At 38.2% G+C, this 19333-nt stretch overlaps 1 protein-coding gene and 1 pseudogene across 2 annotated transcripts in view; one reads left to right on the top strand and one right to left on the bottom strand.

Annotated features, from left to right (window-relative positions):
• SNX7 (sorting nexin 7) overlaps positions 1 to 13844 on the top strand; it is a 163302-nt gene extending 149458 nt beyond the window's left edge. Inside the window, exon 8 of one of the 2 annotated variants that reach the window (XM_070367625.1) lies at positions 12449 to 13844. In XM_070367625.1, coding sequence (XP_070223726.1) covers positions 12449 to 12475 — 27 coding nt within the window. In that variant the 3' untranslated portion in view covers positions 12476 to 13844. The remainder of the gene's footprint in view (positions 1 to 12448) is intronic. The other variant, XM_070367622.1, reaches the window with a different exon arrangement.
• Positions 679 to 1610, bottom strand: LOC102272792 (CBY1-interacting BAR domain-containing protein 1 pseudogene; annotated as a pseudogene).
• Positions 13845 to 19333: the final 5489 nt, after the last annotated feature.

The raw sequence follows: 19333 nt of genomic DNA, 5'->3' as shown, positions 1-19333 counted from the left end.
GACTATTTGCAATCACAGATTATTTCTTCAAATACCAAAGACACTTTAGCTCTAAGGAGCTTAAATACTGTATCTTCAAAATCCTTTGATAAAAACATTAGAAGAAAAGAAGGGATTCACAAGTGTTTTTTCAGTGCTCTCCAAACCCCACAGCACTCTACATGAGATTATTCCCAGATTGTCTGTGACTCCATATAAAACCAGTTCAACTTTTGATTGACTTTGTGAGTCAGTTCAGTGAAACAAACTGTCAGTTTCATATTATATAATGGTCTAACCAATTTAACTGAATTGCTAGGGAGTTTGAAGCAACCAAGCAATCAACCCAGGCAAAGCAGTTAAAGTGATTTTACCTATAGGTACAGTCTGAGCATTTGATATGAAGTGCTGTAAGTTGGTATGCTTTATCTACACAAAAATTATGTTTTCTTTATTATAAAATATCCCTATTGTTTTAGCCTGTATATTCTTCTAAAGTTAACTTTACATAGAAACATCCTGAATTTTATTCTTTATTTATTTATATTTTCATTGGTCAGCATAAATTTCCTTTAATAATTTCTCCATTTCCGGTAGGATTTCATTTTGAGGTTTAACATATCAAACCAGTATAAAGTTTTACAGTTTTAGTAGATCTGGCTTCCCAGTTATTTAAGATAGAAAATGGAAATGCAAAGTTTACTTAAGAAATTTAATTTTTTCTTCTGTAATGTCTGTCTTCCTCCTCTTCATCAATCATCTTCTGCTTGTCTATCATTTCTTAGTCGATAGGTAGATAGCTGTCCTGTTCCAGATAAACATTTAGCTGACAGGATTTCTGAAGAGATGCCTTTGATTTGCTCTTACGATATCTAAACAAGGTAAATCATCTGGTGGATACAGAGAATTTCGGAAAACCTCCAAGTCTTCATTAGTCTTTTGTTTATTTTGGTAGATAGCAGTGTAGACCTCTACAGCTTCACTGTGAAATAACATTTCAATAGTGATAGATTCTGAAAATATAGTCTTTATATCCTTTATTTTCTGCTTTTGAAAATTGTCAGTAGTTTCCTCCAGATGAAGAGTTGTTCAGACAGCATCCACGGTAGCTCTTCGTAATTCAGTTTCTGCCTGTGAAATAACATGTCAATCAGATGGGTTTCTCTGATGTGTTCTTTCTAAGTGAGTTAACTGTTTAGCTTCTTGATTCCTTGCTGTTAATATTGCTTTGAGTCATTTTATTTTATTTTTACAATGGTTCCATAAGCTTTCAAAGGTTCAGCTAATACTTTGACTTCAAATCTTTCAACTTCTGCCTGTCAATAATCCTGAAGTCTGGCAAACTCATCAGCAAAGTTCTTCAGAACCCTCTTTAAATTTGGGGTCTCTGTAGAGACATACACATTGATGTCATTCACCAGGAGTTCTGCTTTGTGTCACAGTCTGGCAGTTTTCTGCACGTAAGCAGCAGAGATTTGGCACAGCTCTCCAAGATGCTTTTGCACATTTGTGGCAGCATCTTGTAATTGTTGGGTTTGAACGTCCTGGTTTCCCAAGCTGAGTCTCAACATCTTGCCTCGCACATGACTGGGGACTCTGGGCTGTGGCCTGATGACAGGGGCTCCAAGGCACCCAGGCCCATCCTGAATTTTAAGAAAAAACAGATGTAAAATAAAGAATTTCTAAATTTATCTTTGTGGTTGGTTTAGTCACTAAGTTGTGTCCCACTTTTGTGATCCCATGGATGACAGACCACTAGGCTCTTCTGTCCATGGGATTTTCCAGGCCAGAATACTGGAATGGGTTGCCATTTCCTACTCCAATAGTCTATTGAAAAGGACTCTAATTTGGCAGTAAAAACCAAAATTAATACACAGTACTTTAATAGATATCACTACTCAAGAACAGTATGAAAAGTATTAATTTTAAAAAGATAAAGTATAAAGTATTTACTGAAAACAGTACCCACTAAACAACAGTTCAGGTCAAAGCCATCTATGTTTTTCTTTTCTTTTTGTATGAGTTATTTCACAGAGGAATAGTTGAGACTCCGTGACTGTATGTGATCATCTGAACGTTACGGTTGCTTATTCACTATTCAGAATGCTGAGGCTTATAGGTTGTCACTCCAAGTAAGAATGAATACATTTAGGGATAGCCATTTCCAACTATGTCCATGTATAGAGTCTTCTCTTGTGTTGTTGGAAGAGCGTGTTTGTTATGACCAGTGCATTTTCTTAGCAAAATTCTATTAGTCTTTGCCCTGCTTCCAAGGCCAAATTTGCTTGTTATGCCAGGTGTTTCTTGACTTCCTACTTTTGCATTCCAGTCCCCTATGCTCTATACAGTCAGCAAAAACAAGACCAGGAGCTGACTGTGGCTCAGACATTGAACTCCTTATTGCCAAATTCAGACTTAAATTGAAGAAAGTAGGGAAAACCACTAGACCATTCAGGTACGACCTAAATCAAATCCCTTATGATTATACAGTGGAAGTCAGAAATAGATTTAAGGGCCTAGATCTGATAGATAGAGTGCCTGATGAACTATGGAATGAGGTTCATGACATTGTGCAGGAGACAGGGATCAAGACCATCCCCATGGAAAAGAAATGCAAAAAAGCAAAATGGCTGTCTGGGGAGGCCTTACAAATAGCTGTGAAAAGAAGAGAAGTGAAAAGCAAAGGAGAAAAGGATAGATATAAACATCTGAATGCAGAGTTCCAAAGAATAGCAAGGAGAGATAAGAAAGGCTTCTTCAGTGATCAGTGCAAAGAAATAGAGGAAAACAACAGAATGGGAAAGACTAGGGATCTCTTCAAGAAAAATCAGAGATACCAAAGGAACATTTCATGCAAAGATGGGCTCGATAAAGGACAGAAATGGTATGGACCTAACTGAAGCAGAAGATATTAAGAAGAGATGGCAAGAATACACAGAAGAACTGTACAAAAAAGATCTTCACGACCCAGATAATCATGATGGTGTGATCACTGACCTAAGCCAGACATCCTGGAATGTGAAGTCAAGAGGGCCTTAGAAAGCATCACTATGAACAAAGCTAGTGGAGATGATGGAATTCCAGTTGAGCTATTCCAAATCCTGAAAGATGATGCTGTGAAAGTGCTGCACTCAATATGCCAGCAAATTTGGAAAACTCAGCAGTGGCCACAGGACTAGAAAAGTTCAGTTTTCATTCCAATCCCAAAGAAAGGCAATGCCAAAGAATGCTCAAACTACTACACAATTGCACTCATCTCACACGCTAGTAAAGAAATGCTCAAAATTCTCCAAGCCAGGCTTCAGCAACATGTGAACCGTGAACTTCCTGATGTTCAAGCTGGTTTTAGAAAGGGCAGAGGAACCAGAGATCAAATTGCCAACATCCACTGGATCATGGAAAAAGCAAGAGAGTTCCAGAAAAACATCTATTTCTGCTTTATTGACTATGCCAAAGCCTTTGACTGTGTGGATCACAATAAACTGTGGAAAATTCTGAAAGAGACGGGAATACCAGACCACCTGACCTGCATCTTGAGAAATCATATGCAGGTCAGGAAACAACAGTTAGAACTGGACATGGAACAACAGACTGGTTCCAAATAGGAATAGGAGTTCGTCAAGGCTATATATTGTCACCCTGTTTATTTAACTTATATGCAGAGTACATCATGAGAAACGCTGGACTGGAAGAAACACAAGCTGGAATCAAGATTGCCGGGAGAAATATCAATAAACTCAGATATGCAGATGACACCACTCTTATGGCAGAAAGTGAAGAGGAACTAAAAAGTCTCTTGATGAAAGTGAAAGTGGAGAGTGAAAAAGTTGGCTTAAAGCTCAACATTCAGAAAATGAAGATCATGGCATCCAGTCCCATCACTTCATGGGAAATAGATGGGGAAACAGTGTCAGACTTTGTTTTTCTGGGCTCCAAAATCACTACAGATAGTGACGGCAGGCATGAAATTAAAAGACGCTTACTCCTTGGAAGGAAAGTTATGACCAACCTAGATAGCATATTGAAAAGCAGAGACATTACTTTGCCAACAAGGGTTCGTCTAGTCAAGGCTATGGTTTTTCCTGTGGTCATGTATGGATGTGAGAGTTGGACTGTGAAGAAGGCTGAGCACCGAAGAATTGATGCTTTTGAACTGTGGTGTTGGAGAAGACTCTTGAGAGTCCCTTGGACTGCAAGGAGATCCAACCAGTTCATTCTGAAGGAGATCAGCCCTGGGATTTCTTTGGAAGGAATGATGCTAAAGCTGAAACTCCAGTACTTTGGCCACCTCATGCGAAGAGTTGACTCATTGGAAAAGACTCTGATGCTGGGAGGGATTGGGGGCAAGAGGAGAAGGGGACGGCAAAGGATGAGATGGCTGGATGGCATCACTGACTCAATGGACGTGAGTCTGAGTGAACTCTGGGAGTTGGTGATGGACAGGGAGGCCTGGCGTGTTGCAAAGAGTCGGACACGACTGAGCGACTGATCTGACTGATCTGATCTGATTTCCAACTAAGATGTAATTTCTGGGAACAGAATTATCACTGAACCTGAAAAAAAATAGACAGTATATATGGAATAAGGGTTTTCAAGGTATTACTATCAGGGAATGGAGGACAGTGATGCCTGAAAAGTGGGGAGAAATGTGGTATGCTCTATGAATTTCCCTATATTTCTATGTTGAGAGGGCTTCCAGGCCATAGAATATGAAGACAGAGTCTGGCCAACATCCTGAGTTGAAGAGACAAAGCTGGGAGTTTGAGGAAAAACAGCTGCCCAGAGTTTACCTACCCAAAGGGCTGCAGAGGAGAGAGCTGCACAGAAAGAGAACCCGGAGATCTGAGCCCATCTCTTTGTTTCTTTAGCAGAGTGGTGATGAGTGAACAGGGGTGAGGAAACTACCCAAGGCCATGGAAAGAATCACCTGAATGGGTTAAAGATGACAGTCCCTGGCAGGGATATAGGGCTGATTATAGCCTTTCTTCTCTCCAGACTGAAAAACCTCCCGATTCGTAGGGCATCATGGTGGGCTCACTGGTGTCTTCATCAATTATAGGATATCATTGATCTAAAACACTTCTCCAGCTTCACCTAACAAATCTTAAAAGAACAAACAGTACCCAAGTAAATTAATTGTGACCCAGAACAAAGCTCAAGAATATTTACGACAATACAAAAATATCCAGCATCTATCAAAGTGATGCTCACAATGTTGGAATTCAATAAAAAATGATTGAACAAAATAATAGAAAAATATGACTCATAATGAGAGGGAAAAAATCAATCAGTTAAAAGTCTGATGTTATAAATGTTATAATTAGCAAATAAAAACATTTAAATAGTTCTCAAAACCCTATTCTATATGTTCAAAAAGTATAGAAGTAGAAGATATTAAAAAGAAAAATTTCATTTCTATAAGTTAAAATGTTGGATAAGAATAACACACTGGATGGGGTTTGTGAAAAAGCAACATCCCAGATGTAAAAATTTGCAAGCATGAAGACTTGGGAATATGTCTATTTACAGAAATAAAGCAGAAACAGAAATAAAGGAGAATTTTTAAAAATGGATAGAGAATCAGTGAGATGTAGAACAATGTTATGTGGCTAATACATTTAATGGAGTGCTCACAGAAGACAAGGACTAAAAAAATATTTGAAGAAATAAAGGCTGAAAAATTCCAAATTCAGTGAAGTCTATGATTCCACAGATCAATAATATCAATGAATCCCAAGTACAAGAAACAAGAATAAAACTACAGCTTGTCTAATGATGCATTTGTTGAAAACTAATGGTAAAGAGAAAATTTTTAAATCATTCATATGATCTAAAATATGATTCATATTTATATTCAGAATATATAAAAACCTCTGAAACTCAATAAAAAAGATAACTTATTTTTAAAAAATGGGCAGAAGGTTTGAATAGACCAAAACAGATATACTATTGAGGCAAATAAGCAAATGAAGCAACACACAGCACAATTCATCATTAAAGAAATGCAAATTAAAATTGCAATGAGGAACCACCACATATCTATGAGGATGGCTAAATTTATAAAGAATGAACATTCCAAGTGAATGTAGAGTAGCTAGAACTCTTATATAATGCCGAGTGCTCAGTTGTGTCCAACTCCTTGCAACTCCATGGACTGTAGCCCACCAGACTACTCTATCCTTGGGATTTTCCAGGCCAGAATACTGGAGTGGGTTGCCATATCCTGCTCCACGGGATCTTCTGGACCAGGGATAAAACCCGTGTCTCTTGTGTCTCCTGCATTGGCAAGCAGATTCTTTACCACTAGCACCACGTGGGAAGTCCCCGTATAATGCTGAAGAGGATATAAAATAGTACAATTACTTCGAGAGTTTGGCAGTTTCTTAAAAAATTACACCCACCTCTGCCATGTGATCCAGATAGTACACTCCAAAGTATTCATTAAAGGGCAATAAAAGTCTTTCCACACAAAGACTTGTAAAAGTACTGTTCAAAAAAGCTTTATGTTTAATTGCCAAAATCTCTAAACAAATCAAACAAGTGAACAGATAAACTTGTATTTTATATGTTTGCCATATAATTTTATATACATATTATTTTATATAATAAATATTTATAAAAATTAATATAATTTTACAATGTGTATAACATTAATATAATTATTCTATGCAAAAATTTATATAATGGAATTCTGCTCAGCAATAAAAATGAATGAACTGTTGGTATATTCTACACCATGAATTAATCTCCAAATAATTATGCTGAGTGAATGAAGCAAGTAAAAATAGAGTATACTCAACATAATTCTATTTATATAAAATTCTAGGAAGTGCAAATGAATCCAGAGTGACAAATTAGTCTGTAATCTAAAGTGACAAATTGCTTTGGGGACAGGGTATGTGGGTGGAGTGAGGAGAGGTTGGAGAGAGCATTAATAAAAACATAAGGAAAGCTTTGGGAATGATGGACATGTTCATTACTTTGATCATATTAATGGTTTCATGGGTGTAAACATACGTCAAAATTCATCAAACTGTACACTTAAAATATGTGGTGTTTGCTGTATGCTAATATAACATCAATAAAGAAGTTAAAAAAATAAGTATACTTAGGAATACCTAGCTTTTCTATCCCTCACTACCCCTGTTAACACTCTTAGAATGTGCTGTCTTGGATGGCAAACTGTAAGTGGTAACAGTGGCAAAATAAAAGATATGTGTTTTCCTTTGACATTTTTGTGTGGGTGCTCAGTCTTCTCCGACTCTTTGTGACCCCATGGACTATAGCCTGCCAGACTCCTCTGCCCGTGAAATTTTCCAGGCGAGAATACTGGAGTGGGTTGCCATTTCCTACTCCAGGGGATCTTCCTGACCTAGGGATCAAACCCACGTCTCCCGTGTCTACTGCATTGGCAGGCAGATACTTCACCACTGAGCCATCTGCAAAGCCCTAACATTGCTATTGTCTTATTCAATGTTACAGATGATTGGTTAAATATCTTTCTATATATACATTTTAGGGCCTTCCCGGGTGGCACTAGTGGTACCAATGTAGGAAATGTAAGAGACACAGGTTCAATCCCTGGATGGGGAAGATCCCCTGAAAAGGATATGGCAACCCACTCCAGCATTCTTGCCTGGAGAATGTCATGGACAGAGGAGCCTGGCAGGCCACAGTCCAGAGGGTCACACAGAGTCGGACGTGACTGAACCCACTTATCACACATGCATACACATTTTAATCATCTTGGAAACTTCTTCAATGGAATGTTTCTATTGGAGCTGCTATTTTTTTATGTTACTGGCATAACGTATCTGGCCTCTCCTGGTCTTAGCCCTGGAAGCCAAAGGAAGAAAAGCGTCCTCTGTGATGACTCACCAATCAAATTTCATTATGCAGCTAACTCTTCAGCACTGGAATAATTTATTCCATGCTACTTGCCAGAGAAACTGTTCTTTGGGAAGTTTAAAACTTTTTGTGGAAACATTTTTGTCATTAAAAAAAAAATTCATATTTCTTATAGAAAATTTTACAAAATACCCCTCCCCCGAATTTTAAGTACACTATATAGTTATAAGTGCTATTTTATGAAAAATCATATTTATATAAGAATGCTCTATAAAATTATATAACTGGCTTTTTTCACTTGATATGAAATGACATTTTTTATACTAAACATTTTAATGGCTGTCATAAATTCAGTAATTTAGATATACCATGATTTTTCACCTATCTCCAGTGTTTAGACATTTATGTAGTTTTAAATGGTTTACTACTATAGATAACATTGCATCATTCACATTTTGCATATAACTGTTTTCTTGGGGAAAATTCTCTGAAATGGCATTCTCTTCTTAAGCACATCCATAATCTAAAAATTCCTCTTTCTGGTTCAAGAATTCATTATTATCTACTGAGCATTTACCATGCAAGATACCATATAGTAGAGGATAAGGGCCTGAATGCAGTCAAGTCCTACAGAAGCTAAAGGAAGAAGAGATGACCATAGGAGTTTCAAAGTAACAAGTTTAAATTTGAATTTGAAATCTCTTAAACAGTATTTTAAAAATACCAAATATGGTATTGGAAGAAGAATGGTGGAGTGTGCTGTATATCTTTTCTTCTGCAGGAATTCTATGCTCTCTGTTTGGGTGTTTCCCTGCTGCTGCTGCTGCTGCTAAGTCGCTTCAGTCGTGTCTAACTCTGTGCGACCCCATAGATGGCAGCCTACCAGGCTCCCCCGTCCCTGGGATTCTCCAGGCAAGAACCCATTTCCTTCTCCAATGCATGAAAGTGGAAAGTGAAAGTAGGAAGTCACTTGGTCGTGTCCGACTCTCAGTGACCCCTTGGGCTGCAGCCCACCAGGCTCCTCCGTCCATGGGATTTTCCAGGCAAGAGCACTGGAGTGGGTTTCCCTAGTAGTCCCCATTAGCATCAGTGTAACTAGAATCATAGATTCATATGCTAAATAAAAATTACTTCTCAGTATGGCTGCGGTTTTGTTTTTATTGTTGTTGTTGCTGTGATCCCATGGACTGTAGCCTGCCAGGCTCCTCTGACCATGGGGTTTCCCAGGGAAGAATACTGAAGTGGGTTGCCATTTCCTTCTCCAATCTTCCTGACCCAGGGATCGAACCCTCATCTCCTACATTGGCAGGCAGGCTCTTTACTTCTGCACCACTAAGGAAGCCTGACTTAATGTCTACCTTGCTGATTTTAATGTTCATAGAAATGATACCAAGATGACAGTTTTTGAGCTCAGTGTTAGTATGCAAAAAAAAAAAAAATCCATATAAACTTCAAAAATTAGAGAATTTCATAAAATTAAAATGATGTATTTTTATTTTTTCAATGTGTATATAAACTTACTTCCACAGAATTCAGATTTTATTATAAACACATTTTATTGGAAAGTGTGCTGTTGGAAATATTTGCAAAGTCATTAGTGGTGTTGGGTAGGCAAGAATGAACCATATAGTAAAGGACAAAAAAAAAGAAAAAGAGCAGTCAGAGGCAAATTAAAATCCTGGCTGAATAAGCACAGTATCAGTAATAATGTTATATTGATGTCAATGAAAAGACAAATATTAAAATGTACGTTGAGGGTTATTTGGTTCACTATTGTGAAACATTTGAAAATGCTTAAAAATGGATCGTTCACTTTGAAATGCTCAGAGAATTTTGATAACAATGGACTTTGTGAATAATGTCTGATTATTTAGAGAAGGGAATAATGGAGCTGGGCTTCCCAGGTGGTGCTAGTGGTAGAGAATCCACCTGCCAATTCAGGAGACATAAAAGATTAGGTTCAATCTCTGGATCGGGAAGATCCCCTGGAGATGGGCATCACAACCCACTCCAGTATTGTATTCTTGCCTGGAAATCCCATGGACAGAGGAGCCTGGCGGGCTACAGTCCACAGGGTCTCAAAGAGTTGGACCGGAGTGAAGCGACTTAGCACACACACACATAATGGAGCTAAGCAAAAATACTGGAACTTATTCTATTCTGGACTGTAGTGAAGGCCTGGAATTATCTGGACGGAGGGACATACGGCCATCTAGTCTTCAGTATTCAGAATTCAGCAGGAAACTGCTAAGGGGTCGTTACTACCATTAGTCTTCTAAAAGCAGCTGTGAATAAGATAGAAAATGATTCATAAATACAGACACTGGTTCTGCCACTCCATCCCCTATCAGCCCTAACAGACATTCTCAATCAATTGTGAGCTTTTCCCCATTAAACCTAAGAGGAGCTCGGAATCCTTTTTAATGTAATACCACACGTGTGTTCACTACCCACAGATGGGCTTTAAAGCTATTTAATATGGCTTCCAAATCTGAGATATATTGATGTTTCAGTTTTCTCCTTACCTGCTTATTTGATAGAACTCTTGTGAAGGATACATCAAATAGTTCATGTTAAAGTACATTGTTAATAAAATGCTATAAACTGTTAATGCAGAAATGACAGCTAGGATAATTATTTGTTTATGGTTATAAAAATGTGGCTAATGCACAAACAAGCTAAATGCCTTTACCTACAGCCTAGAAGCCCTTCCTGTAGGCAGACTTTTTGGTTAGAGTCACAGTAACTCTATTGCACATGTGTTTTCCATTATACAGTGTGCTTCCCAGGGGCAGGGCAGAGTACGTGTCTTTCATCTTTGTATTTCTGGGACTTGGTATAACATTAAAAATATAGAATATGCTCAATGCTTGTTGAGCTAAAATTAGAATATAAAGCTAGATAATTCAAACTCGCCATTCACTTTTATTACAATCTCAGATGAGGCCAGCAATTCAGAGTTTTACCTTCCATCTACATTAGGCATTTTCCAGCCACTGTGAGCTTGGATTTTAAATAGTTTAGTCTGGATGTCTTCGCCCAATTCTGCTGTGATATTTATAAGCCAACACATATGATATTCTTCTAAATTATGTAATAATGTGCTTGCATTGTGCTGGAGATGGTTCCCAAAAGATAAGTATTAATCCAGCTACAAATATGTTCACTTTCTGAGATTCAAGGACCTAAAATAGTGATAGAATCTTTGACTGTGTCTTTGTTCAGCCTTGCTACCAACCGCCAACTGATTTTGAGATTCCAAAAAAAAAATATTTCCGTATGTGTCCTCTTGAGTATTGTGCGCTTTATTTCCTAAGAATTTAGGATTCAACTCACTCCACTCCGAAAGTGGTGCATTTTAGTTTACAGAAATATTGAGACAGCAACGCCCTGGCAAATTTGTTTTGGAAGAAGAGATGACTATTTCACGCTCATGTTCATACTGCCTTGAGAGAAATTTGTAATCTGGATCCCACAGCTGTTGCTGGGTGAACCTGTGGGGTCGTTTTCCTCTGGCTAAGCCAGTAGGGGGTTCCCACCTCCTGTCTCTCCAGCAAGATGCTCTCTGCATTTTTTATTACTTGCTGTAACCTTAACAACCGTGTTTAGAAATGCGATTTTTAAAAAAAATTCTCTTTATAAATTATGTATGCCGTATTGACTTAAAATCATGCTCATTCACAGGTTCTGCATTTGAGAAAAAACAAAGAGGATTTTTGGATGGGGCTAGATTCTTAATGTATTTTTCAAGAGAGGGAGCTAACAGGGAAAGCTAATTTTTTGACTATCCTAAGAGATGGCTTTTGGACTGATGCCATAAAATCTTGTGTGTGTGTGTGTGTGTGTGTGTGTGTGACAAAGAGACGTGTCCCTGAGTACTAGCATGAGATTGATCTATTTCACCTGCCTCTCCCTCAGAACACTAAGCTACTTGAACACATGACTCCAAATACCAAGGCTGTGAGACCCTGTGATAGTGTAAAGCTATCAGCTGGAGGAAAGCAGAGATGCCACATTTTAAGAGAGAGAATTTTCCAGGAGTAGACAGAGAGGGGCAGGTGGTTGGTGCCAAATTTTCTGCACCACTATGCACCTCAGAGCAAAACAGTGTTTTGCAGATAGTAAATTCTAGCAAATATCAGTCTTTTATAGTCTATATTCTTTGAGGAATGTTTTGGTCTGTTTAATAATTATACTTTGGGGAGAAATGAGCTTGAAAACATATTAGCCATATGTGGTTTGCATAAGATAAATATACCAGCCTCTGAGAACACTTACTGTTTTTGTTTTCATAAAACCTGCTTTAGGAAGGAAAAATAAAGACATGTTTTCAAGGTTTGCCCCTGATATTGATGTTCTCGTTTTTAGAGTTTCTCTCTTCACTCTGAGAGGAGGCCTTGAAGTCTTTGGGCCTATTCTTATCCTTGACTCACCTGATCCCCAAAGTTGGTTTCTCATTTTTAAAATGCAAAAGACATCATCCATCTGTGTGAATAATAGCATAAGAATGAACTCACCGTTAAAAATCACTTATGATTTGGAAAGGTTGGTTTCTATAGCTTTTAAGTGCATAAAACTGAGTTGATGTGCATAATGAGTCTCTTTATTTTTTATTCAACAGCAAGATGTTTCCTTCACTGAGCTTTGAATGGGTCTTATGAAGAATATTTTCAAGTGGTGCTGCATTTTGACTTTACAAGGCCATCATTACTGACTTTACAAGAGCTTCTGTGGATATATGTTGCTCTATCACCAACTTTGCTGGTGATTTAAATTCAGCACTAAATTGGCTCCAAGAATGTTAACCAATGAATTTGGATAGCACATTTTCTGACATCTTATCTAGGGCAATCTCAGCTGTTCCCTTGCAGAAATACGTTTGGAGCAGGGCTGCAAAGCAACCTTAATTACAGGGCAGATGAACCAGCTACAAATGGACATTCTACTGCTACATGTTCTGTTCCAGAGAAGGATGCAATCAGTTCAAGCTGTTTTTGACTGATGTTTCAGATCATGGTCTTGTAAACAGGTCTGAAAATAGCTGCTTTTTAAAGACTGAAAATTCCTGTAATTAGGGTATGCCTTAAAAATTAACCCTAAAAAAAAAAAAATAAAGGTTGGAGGATGGAGTAGCTTTCAGTTTTGAATTGCTAGCTGGATGGCTGCTGCACTGTTCTTAAAAGAGGAGGAAGCAGGTCATTAGAAGGGATGTGTCTAAAAGCTGTGTGTCAGAAAAGAAAGGAAAATGGAGTTTCCTTGGTGCCGGAGAACTGTATAATTAACTGGGATAACAAGCACTGATATTTATTGTGATGGGATGCAAAGAAGAAGCTGAAAAACAAAACTCCTGGTGTCTCTGCTCCACATCTGCCAAACTAATTTGGGGGTAATTTTATCATTTTAATCTGCTTGATGTTCTTCCCCAGTTGCTAAAGTACCCTGGTGTATACCAGATGTCAGACATTTAATGATGCCTCGGAGGCTCAGGATGGATTGGATTGCAGGTGTTTAATGCTTGCCAGGCCTTTAGATAAACCCAGAAATTGGTGTTTCCTGGTTAGCACTGATTGACAATACTTCGATCCTTTAGTAAATGTTAATAGCCATTCTGGCCACTAGGAGGAGCTAGAGGCTACTCCATCCACTTTGCTTTGTATCACCCAAGACTGGTGCAGATGTAAAAGGCTTCATTCAGGTACTCGGGAGCTAAGGAGTAAGTACTATGAAAGATGGAATTAAAACTCCCAGCCTATGGAGATATGGCTTGAAATACAGTAAAGTGACTGTGAGTGCATAGTTCCCAGAGGCTAGGACTTAAGTCCTGGCAAACCATTAACAAAACTCTGAGTCTCGATTTCTTCAACTTTAGTGTAAGGATAATATTAGTATCTGTCTTTTAGATTCGTTGTGAGAAAAAATTAAAATTCTCCAAATAAAGAATTTAGCTTAGTGTCTGGTACAACCTAAATGCTGCTCCATAAATTTTATTTATTTTTGATACTATTATCTGATTGTGGAGCTTGTCTTCCAGCTAAGGTGAATGACGACTTAGGTTACCTAGGCTATAATTCCCTTTCTAGAAGTAGTTTACCTGGATATTTGAAACACTAAGTCTGGAGTCATAAAGAATTGGATTAGAGTCCTGGTTTAGACATTCAATAAGTCTGTGACCTTGGGAAGTTTATTTAACTTTGTTAAACCTCAGTTTAATGATCTTTATTTTTTCCTGCTTTATTGAGATACAACTGACACATAAAACCAGGTAAATTTAAGGTACAACATGGCAATTTGATACAAATATACTGTGACATGATTACATGTAATAGGTTTAGTCAACCCTTCCATCAACGTACATAATTACTTTTTTTTCCTTTGTAGTGAGAACACCTAAGATTTACTCTTAGCAACGTTCAAGTATATAATACAGAATTGTTAACTATAGTCACCATGCTGTACATCAGGTCCCCAAAGCTTATTCATCTCATACCTGAAAGTTTATACCTTATATACATGAATGTTTCTACCTTTTGACCAATATCTTCTCCATTTCCTCCACTTGCCAGCCTCTGTCAAGCACTATTCAACATCTCACTGGTCATAGGAGATTTTTTTTTAACTGGACAAGTGAGTCTTCTCATTTCTACTGAACTCATATTCCTTCTACTTACAACTTTGATTCTGATGGTAAATTTATCTCAGTCAATTTGAGATGATAGACTTTGGTTTCAAAGGATATGGCCTTTATTCTCTTAGTCTTAGATGGTTCATTATTTTAGATAAATATTCCTGGATTTTTAATTTGGCCACACTGGGTTTTAGTTGGGCTTCCCAGGTAGCTCAGTGGGTAAAGAATCTGCTTGCAATGTGGGAAGCACAAGAGACACAGGTTTGATCCCTGGGGTGGGGAAGATCCCCTGGAGGAGAGCATGGCAATCCCTCCCAGTGTTCTTACCTGGAGAATTTGGCTCTCCAGGGCTTTAGTTGTCCCACCAGGGGTCTTCAGTCTTCATTGCAGTATATGGATCTCCTTTGTTGCGGCTTGTGGGATCTAGTTCCCTGACCAGAGATCAAACCTGGGTCCCCTGCACTGGGAGCATAGAGTTTTAGCCACTGGATCACCAGGAAGTCCAAAAATATTCCTGGATTTGAAAATCAGCTAGATGTGATGTTTTGAGAAAGAATCTCTTTTAACATGAGTTTCTTCATCCTTAAAATGGGAATAAGAAATATCTAAGTTTTGACATTGCATTTAAAATGTGCTTTTGAAAATAAAGTACAGTGCCTGGCACATGACAGGAAGTCAGTGAACAAGCCAGACTGCTGCAAGAGATGAGAGAGTGTTGGAGCAGAGGGAGCCGTACCATCCAACTGCAGCTGGGCTCCATGATCTAGAACTTACCTTGTCAGAGGACAGGGTCTGGACTTTCACTTTTATAGAATCCTTTCTCTTCCTCCTTTCAGCGTAGATGTTTTCTTTCTTTGTCCATTCTTATTTCTCCCTTTCCATGCTACTAGACCCAATTCCAAATCAACCAGATATAAAGTATGCAATCATAACTTGGTGCCTCTTGTATTGTTCACTGATGCTTTTTTTTTTTTCCTGTGATGGGGGAAGAGTCAACAGTAGCTAAATGCATTGCTCAGATTCTGGAGAAAGTCCAGCATGAGGATTCTGTCAGACTAGGAAGGTAACCTGTGGACCCAAGGACTGATAGTCAGGGTCAAGCAGAAAGATGTATAGTATGTGCTTACTCGCTCAGTCATGTCTGACTCTTTGCTACCCCATGGAATGTAGCCCTCTATCCATGGGATTCTCTGGGCAAGTATACTGGAGTGGTTTGCCATTTCTTCCTCCAGGAGATCCTCCTGACCCAGGGATCGAACCCAGGTCTCCTGCTTTGCAGGCAGATTCTTTACCATCTGAGCCACTAGAGAAGCCATAGAAAGATGTATAAGGAACTCTAAAACAACTCTAGAACACATTCAAGATGCAGTGTCATTTTATTCAGGTTTCTGCACATGACTCCTTTTTGTAGTTGGCTTCTTTCATAGCTTGACTTCTGCCAAATCGTACCTTGGAGAAAAAATTAAAACAAAACTTTCCTTGCCACCACTGATGGATGTCTCTTGAACATTTTTTCAATGGGTGACAAGCACTCTGAGAACAACCAGTTGACAGGTGCCTGAAGTCAACAGTTTGAGCTGAAAACGAAAAATGCATGTGATAGTGCTGCTTAGTGAGAATTAAAAATTTCCTACTAAACTTTAAACCCTTTAACATACTTGCAATGGTATTTTCTGAATTAGAAAAGCACGAGAGAAACTAAAATGTGAGAAAGAGCTACTGAGAAGGTGAAAATATTTTTGCTGACATAAAGGACAGGAAAGAACCCTACAACTTTCAGTGATATTGTGAACAGGACTTTGTAACATCTTTACTTTTATGTTGCTATGTGTAAATTATGAGTGAGGAAAAACTACAGAAGAAAAGATGATTCCATATTATGTTAGAATATTATATTACCTTGAGTGCATCTGATTACATTATCTTAAATACAATTTACAAAGTATAAAAAGGCACTTTTCTCTTTCTTCAATAAGTAATTATTGGACAGATATTTTTGAAATATTGGTTCAAATGTACATGAAATTATAAGCTGGTCTAACATCCATGGTCAAGGTATGGTGCTGGCAGGATGTTCAAAATATTCTTAGATACTAGCCTAGTTAGATAAATGGCCTTTGCTTTTAATTTTAAGTTTGATATGAAATAAATTATTTAACATGTCCACTAACACAGATGCTGATAGTCAATCCTGGGAAAAAGGAAAAGAGAAACTAAGTGGAAAAGTTAGCAACACTGTACTCCACCAAATTTGTTTTGCTTACATCACATCCAGAAATATTGATTCATCCTTTTTCAATATACCCTCTATTTGGTGAAAATCCTTGTGACTGTTTTTGAGGGATGTGATCACAGACAGGAATTTTATTTCATTTATTTGGTTTAGGGAGTCAAACAAATATGTTCTGAGGACCTATACTGCATGTTTCTATGGATTCATGGAATGAATGGAATGGAGGATTCATTTCTGTCAGGTGGTAAAGAATTGCTTCTTTGAGGAGGTGACATTTGAGCTAAGAAGTTAAGGATAAAAAAGACCAAATGTGAAAATCTAGAGCAGAGAAAATGGCTGGTACAAAGTCTTGAAAGCAAGAGTACTCGTGATATCTGGGTACATTGGAAAAGAAGTTTCCCTTAACAATTCTGAATCATAGAGGTGGGTTCATTGCATGAAACTCTTGCATGACTCCCCACATACTAAGCAAAGACTTATTTTATGGTGGTCATGGTTAGCATTGCCCCAGGCACCTAACGGAGGTAAACATGAATTTTCTCTGCACAGAAAGATCGCACAGTGAAGCTTCCCTAAACATGCAAGTCAAGTCATCACAACTGGGAGACAACAGAACCTATGGTCTACAAAATTAAAGGCTCAAAAAAAGGCATATGCTGGAAGGATCAAGACAGAATTGTAAATGAACATGTTAAATATGTTGGAAAAAAAAAAAAGAAAGAATAGGGGCTCTCTTTAACTAAAAGACATATATTGAACATATTTTATGTGCCAGGCAGTGTCCTGAGTGCAGGTCTTAAACTTCCTAACATCTTAGAGGAACCAGATATCAAATCACCAACATCTGTTGGATCACAGAAAAAGCAAAGGGATTCCAGAAAAACATCTGCTTCATTGACTATGCTAAAGCTTTTGACTGTGTGGATCAGAACAAACTGTGGAAAATTCTTCAAGAGATGGGAATACCAGACCAACTTACCTGCCTCCTGGGAAACCTGTATGCAAGTCAAGAAGCAACAGTTAAAACAGGACATGAAACAATGGACGGGTTCCAGTTTGGGAAAGGAGTACATCAAGGCTGTATGCCATCACCCTGCTTATTTAACTTCTATTTGGAGTACATCATGTGAAATGCTGGGCTAGATGAAGCACAAGCTGGAATCAAGATGGCCAGGAGAAATATCAGTCATGTCAGATATGCAGATGACACCAACCTTAAGGCAGAAAGCAAAGAGAAACTAAAGAGCCTCTTGATGAAAGTGAAAGAGAAGAGTGAAAAGGCGGGTTAAAACTCAACATTCAAAAACGAAGATCATGACATCCAGTCTCATCACTTCATGGCAAATAGATGGGGAAACAATGGAAACAGTGTCAGATTTTTATTTTCTTGGGCTCGAAAATCACTGCAGATGGTGACTACAGCCATGAAATTAAGAGATGCTTACTCCTTGGAAGAAAAGCTATGACAAACCTAAACAGCATATTAAAAAGTAGAGACATCACTTTGCTGACAAATGTCCATCTAGTCAAAGCTATGGTTTTTCCAATAGTCATGTACAGATGTGAGAGTTGGACCACAAAGAAGGCTGAACACTAAAGAATTGATGCTTTTGAACTGTGGTGTTGGAGAAGACTCTTGAGAGTCCCTTGGACTGCAAGGAGATCCAACCAGTCCATCCTAAAGGAAATCAACCTTGAATATTCATTGGAAGGACTGATGCTGAAACTGAAGCTCCAATACTTGGGCCATCTGATGGGAAGAGCCAACTCATTGGAAAGGACCCTGATGCCTGGAAGGATTGACGGCAGGAGGAAAAGGGGGCGACAGATGAGATGACTGGATGGCATCATTGACTCTATGGACATGAATTTAAGCAAACTCCAGGAGATAGTGAAGGATAGGAAACCCGGCATGCTGCAGTCCACGGGGTCACAAAGAGTCGGACAAGACTGAGGGACCAAACAAGAACAACATCGTATATGGTCTTCATTCAAGTTGATTACTTATCCTGGTTTTTCATCTCTGGCTGTGGAACACCTTTGTATGTACTCCTTCTCCTAGATAGTCTTCTGAGTTCCATTCAAGATCGGTTTGCTTGTTTTTCAAAATGTATGTCATCTACCTTTGGTTCTGTGTTGTAGAGTGTGTTGTGGGCTACTTCAAGAGCACACTTCTTTTCTATTCTGCTTGTGATCTAAAATGAAAGTGCTCTGTCCTTGAGCCTGACACAGTGGGCAGATTTGAAAAATAATGATTAATTCAATGGTACATTTCATTGAAATGCACAGAGAACTGGCAAATGAGAATTATAAAAGGATTTGAATTATTTGGACCATTAGAATGAAGGGTGAAGGGCTTTAACACACACACACAATGATAAAAGAAAAAGGGAGAGAGAGAAAGAAAGAAGTACATTGTTATATTGACATTTGAATTTGAATTTCATGGTTACTAAAATAACCATATAGATGATTTACACTCAATCTATTCTAGAAATAACAGAAAATGTAGGCACAAACTGGTGGTATTGATTACAATTAAAAAAAAAGTTTTCAACATATTTGAGAGATGTTGATTCAGTATAAGAATCTTAAATCTTTATTAAGAAATACGATGGCCTCATCTTCTCTGGTGGTGGTGTGTGGTT

The sequence above is a fragment of the Bos mutus genome, chromosome 3 (genome assembly GCF_027580195.1).
Source record: "Bos mutus isolate GX-2022 chromosome 3, NWIPB_WYAK_1.1, whole genome shotgun sequence".
Classification (NCBI taxonomy): domain Eukaryota; kingdom Metazoa; phylum Chordata; class Mammalia; order Artiodactyla; family Bovidae; genus Bos; species Bos mutus.
Note: the sequence above shows the minus strand (reverse complement) of the source record. Positions and strands in the feature narration are given on the sequence as shown.